The sequence below is a fragment of the Hirundo rustica genome, chromosome 19, assembly GCF_015227805.2.
Source record: "Hirundo rustica isolate bHirRus1 chromosome 19, bHirRus1.pri.v3, whole genome shotgun sequence".
NCBI lineage: Eukaryota > Metazoa > Chordata > Aves > Passeriformes > Hirundinidae > Hirundo > Hirundo rustica.
Genome location: NC_053468.1, coordinates 2,489,306 through 2,494,503, shown reverse-complemented (window position 1 = coordinate 2,494,503; position 5,198 = coordinate 2,489,306). Strand labels below are relative to the sequence as shown.

At 56.6% G+C, this 5,198-nt stretch overlaps 1 protein-coding gene across 2 annotated transcripts in view; it reads left to right on the top strand.

Annotated features, from left to right (window-relative positions):
* The first annotated feature begins 1,399 nt into the window (after positions 1 to 1,399).
* MED13 (mediator complex subunit 13) overlaps positions 1,400 to 5,198 on the top strand; it is a 53,697-nt gene continuing 49,898 nt past the window's right edge. For both annotated transcript variants that reach the window (XM_040082305.2, XM_040082303.2), the window contains exons 1-2: positions 1,400 to 2,908; positions 4,786 to 5,020. In XM_040082305.2, the coding sequence (XP_039938239.1) occupies positions 2,843 to 2,908; positions 4,786 to 5,020 (301 nt within the window). In that variant the 5' untranslated portion in view covers positions 1,400 to 2,842. The remainder of the gene's footprint in view (positions 2,909 to 4,785; positions 5,021 to 5,198) is intronic.

The window sequence follows — 5,198 nt, the reverse complement described above, 5'->3', positions numbered from 1 at the left end:
ATACTTGCCTATCTTTTCAAAAAGGCTCCGAGATCCTCCGTTTGGAATTTGCTCCGTGGTGCAAAGCGCCGGCGCAGATATCGGGAATCCTCTGCCAAGAGGTGGAAGCTGTGGAAGGGGAGCCAAGGCGAGTGTTCCCTGCGCTGGGGGACACTCTGTGCCCGGACTTTGGCCCCAGGCTGGCCGGAGGTGCTCTGGGGTGGGCGCAGAATCCCGGGATAGCTGCGAGGACCATGAGTCCAACCCTTATGGCCCATACAGGGATCAGCCCCGGGAATGGGCAGGAGCTCCCACAGGGGTAAGGGGAGGGTGAGCCTGTGTGTGAATATCTAAGGGAGGCTGCCAAAAGATGCACCAGGCCTTGCTCTGTGCTGCCAGCCACCAGGACATGGCACAACGGGCAGGAGCTGATGCCCAGGAAATTCCACCTGAATGTGAGGAAGAACTTGTCCCAGGAGCACTGGAGCAGGTTACCCAAGACAGCTTGCGGAGCCTCCCTCATGTCCCAGACATGCTCCTGTGCTCCGGGCTGGCCCTGCCCAGCTTCCCCATCTCTGTATTTCCACGCTGCCCCATCCCACCGTCCCGGTAACCACAGGCCCGGCCGGCGGCGGGACTCGAACCGGCGGCGGGACTCGAACCCGGCGCGGGACTCGAACTCGCGGCCCCGCCGGCGCCGCGGGGCGCAGCCGCTAGATGGCGCCCCCCCAACGAGCAAGGCGGGGGCTCCGCAGCGCCCCTGACGCCCCTGGCGGCCGCGCGCCGCCACCGCACCCGCCTTCCCCCAGCGGCGCCGGCGGCCATGGCGGTGCGCGCCCACGTGACGGCGCGGCGGCCAATGGGAGCGCGGCAGGGGGGCCCCGACCGCCGTCCCTGCGGCCGCCATTAAAGAAAAAGGGTCTCGGGATTACCCGGGAGCCGGATCCGCTCCCGCTCCGGCCATGGGGGACCCGCGCTGAGGCTCCCGCCGCCACAGGATGCCGCGGCCGGGCAGCCGACGACAGAGGCACCGCTGAGGGGAGGCGACGCGCCGGCGGGGGCTTCGCGGCACCGACTCCGCCAGCGGCGGCGGCGGCAACGGCGGCGGCCGCCGCGTCCCTGTGTGTCGGCGGCGCCGGGAATTGCGGGGCTCCGACCCCTTCGGGCTGAGCGGAGCCCGAGGCTCGGCCGCCGCCTCCCCGCCCTGCCCAGGAGCCTCGGGGAGGGGGCCCTCCGCCCACGGCCCCCGCGGGGACCCGCACCTGAGGAGAGCGAGCGGTCTCGGGGCTCCCCCGCCCCCCCAGGACAGACCGCTCCGGCCGAAGACGATCGTTTTTTTTTTTATATATATATATTCTCCCCCCTCCCCCCGCGCCTTTTTTCTTTCTTTTTTTTTTTTTTTTCCCTTGTTTTGTTGGGGATTTCCCCCCCCCCTTTATTTTTAAAGGACCGGCCTCGCAGCTGAGCTGGTCCCTCCCCGCCTCGCCGCCCCCTCCGCGCCCGGGGGTCGCTTCCCGCTCCCCGCGGTGACTCGGCGGGGTCCGAGCTCCCCTGAAGAGACTTTGCGGGGTTCCCCCGAGGACAGCTGGGGGGGAACCGGGCTCCCCGAAGACACTCTGCGATCTACCGCGTCCTCCTCCCCCGAAAAGGCTGGGGATCGGCCTCCCGGAGACTCCTCCATCCTTCCCCGAAGAGACTTCGAGGGTCACCCGCAATTTCCTCCTTCCACCCCTCTCCCCCTCCCTCCTTTCCCCACGGAAGGAATTTTTTACCCAACGGAGGATATTTTGGTTTCGCCCTCGCTGCGAAGAGTATTTCGTTTTGGGGAGGGGGGGTTTCCACACGGGAATTTAATCCCCCGCTGGGCTGCTAAAGGGACTTTTGCGGCCTTTCTCTCTCAAGGAATACCTTCCCCCCTCCCCTGCCCCCGCAGATGTTTTTTTGGGGTACACCCCAGGAAATTTTTTTCTCGCTCTGCCTTTACGAATTCTTCAGACCGGCCTTGCTTCTGGCCCCTGAAGTTTGTTTTTATGATTTTAAATTTTAATTTATTTGGAATATTTTTGGAGCAGGGGAGAAGAATCTGACCCCCCCACACACACCCTGTTGCCCTCGGACTCCGAAGAGACGAGCCTGGATTTTTCTCTCTCCCACGGCCAATCCTTCCCAGTCATTCCACAATTTGCCCCTTTCTCATCTGATGACTAAAGGAACAGCAGGAAGAGGAGGGGGGGTTCTGGATTAATTGCCCCCGCTGGATTATTTATTTTTTCCTGCTCCTCTTGCTTGGCATCTGAGAAGAGAGGAAGGAGGGATGTCAACTGATTTTTACCCCTAGCCCCCTGGATTAATTACCCCATTTTTATTCTCTTGTTGGATCAATTACCCCTTCACCTTACCTCCTCTCCCTCCCCTCCTTATGCGAACGAGAAGACAAGAGGAACGGGGAGGATTTTGATCTTAATCTCCCGTCGTTGGATTACTTACCACCTCCCTCTTTCTGTTCTCCCCTTCCACGGCGGCTTTACACCCCCGATTGAGCTCCAGAAGACGAGAAAACGTTCTGAGTTCCTCTTTAATTTTTTTTTTTTTTTAATATATATTTTTACCCCCCCTCCCTCTCTCCCATACCTCTCTGTCTCTCCTCGCGGGTTATTCCCCCTGCCACTATTTCGCGTGCGTGTGTCTGTAAATCCCTTATTTAATTGTATTATTATTTGTGCGTGTGCAGAGCCCCCCTCCCCCTTTCCCTCTCGCTGTCTGTCTCTCCCTCTCTCCCTCTCTCTCTCTCTCTCTCTCTGTCTGTCTCTTTCTTTCTTGTCGGAGGCTGTGGGATAATGGCGTGTGGGTTGTGGCTGTGAGGATGAGTTCCTGCTTCGTGCCGAACGGGGCCAGCCTGGAGGATTGCCATTCCAACCTCTTCTGCCTGGTGAGTGTCGGCCCCCGGCGCACACACGCCCGGGGCCACCGAGGGAAGGGCTCGGAGCTCCGGGGGAGGGGGAAGGGGCAGTGGAAGCAAAGCAGCCATTTTTAGCAGAGCTTCTGCTGGATGAGCCCTCGGAGTAGGCCCTGCCTGGAGCAGCCAACTCTCCCATGCCCCTCTGGTTCCCCCTCCATCGCTGTCTGTCTCGCCTCGCCCCTCCCTCCGCTTTCTTCCTGGATAGCAGCCTCCCCGCCAGTCGCCTTTTCCTTCCCTTTCCGTGCCTTCCAACTTTTCCTCCTTTCTCCCCTCTCCCTGCCTCTGAGCGTGGTATATCTGGCAGGGGAAGGGAGCTGCTGCTGCTCCCGGCCCCACATCTCGGGGAACTTTCTCTTCTCCCTTCCCCGCTCGTGGCATCCCGGGCAAATCCGAGGCGAAACCTCCCTTCTTCCTCGCTTTTGAACGGATCCCTTTTCCCTGCTTGTTTTTATTCTGGAGGGCTGCTTTTGGTGATGCCCTCTCTGTCTCGTGTTTTGATGTGCACCATTTTGTAGTCCCTTTTTTTTTTTCTTTTCTTTTTTTTTTTTTTTTAACCCGAGTATCAAATCGTTTGCATTGTTGAATTTCGGTAGCTCCAGAAGTAAATTCGATATAGCTGGACTGTGATGCAATTTTTTTTTTTTTTTTTTGGTGTTTGTGTTGAGCTGTTTCATCAGCTTTTAATGCAAATGAGCTAATCTTAGCTGCCTGCCTGATATTTATGATTCTAGAGATTGTTACAACAATCCTGTGCCAAGCTGTGGCACTCATATTTTTGGATGGAGGGGAATCTGGACAGCCTGACTGTGTCTGCAGCCCGCATCAGGCCTGCAGCCCCAGATTAATAGTGCAATTTTCAATCTGAAAGTCTTTCTAAAGTAGCAACTGTTGCAGACAGCCTTTCATCTAAATTGCTCTCCTGCTGAAGGTGGGGAGGCTGCCATGTTAGGTTTAAATGTTGCAGTAATCTTTTGTGTGTTGTCATATTGGGAAGACAAAAAATAGTAACTTCTTAGCAAATGCCAGCCTGCCTTGCTCTGCCTTCCCAAAGAGAGCCCGGGGCGATGCCTCCCCTCCCTGCCTTAAGGCGCCCGTGCTGGAGTGAAAAAACTGAGTGCTAAAACTCGGTGTTGTGGTGTAGATAATCCAGGAATTGCCTGCTCCCCATTACACGGAGTAGTAACTCTTTCCCTGTGTAAAGCCGTATTAATTTTTGCCTAGGAAGGGGTTTAGTGGATCATTATCAACGTGGTTGCGGGTCTAACGTATAATTGAATGATAAAACGAGGATTTAAATCCTTGAAATGTGGTGCGAGGAATGAAAAGCATGATAGCTCTTGGTAAAATCAGAGAATTTTTTTACAATGGAGAAACTTGTGAAATTTTCCCGAGTGGTAGATGGCTGGAAGAACGTGTGATTTACTGTATCACCTATTTCCATGGAGTAATCTTGGATGGAGAAGGCAGTGTGTGCATAAGCAAGCAAAAAGAAAGATGTTCTTTGCTAAGGCAGGCGTCTAGGAGGTTGGACAGTTGCAGTCCGTGAATAATAACATCACTCGCTCGCCTTTCACTCTTTTACTTTAAATCAAGTCCGATTTCTCTCTGTGTAACCTTAAAGCTGCAGTGCAAACGAGCAGCCCTTGCTTCACTGCAGCTCTTTGATGAGATGTTTAACCAGGATGCCTGACTGTTCCCACTTTATCTCCTAAGGCACACACAGCTCACCGACGTGCTTCCCACTAACTCCCGGGGCTCGATGCTCCCCTTGTCCCCGCGCCGTGGCCGTGAGCAGGACGTGCCTGCTGCAGGTGCCCGCAACCCCAGTGTCGCTTTCTCTCCCCCAGGCCGATCTAACTGGGATTAAATGGAAGCGCTACGTGTGGCAGGGCCCGACATCTGCCCCCATCCTGTTCCCGGTCACGGAGGAGGATCCCATCCTGAGCAGCTTCAGCCGCTGCCTCAAGGCCGACGTGCTCAGCGTCTGGCGCCGGGACCAGAGGCCTGGGCGCAGGGAGCTCTGGATATTCTGGTGGGGGGATGACCCCAACTTTGCTGACCTGATCCATCACGATCTCTCAGGTAGGAGCTTGCTCACGCCTTCCTCTGGTCGCTGAAAGGTTCCTCGGTGCTCGGGGCCGGCTTCTGGCACCCGTGCCGGGTGGAGCGTTGTCTCTAGAAAAGATAAATTTGTTGCTGTAACCCTCGCCAAATTACTGCAGCGATGATCTGCGCTGCGTTCGGCTCGCCTGGGACTGCT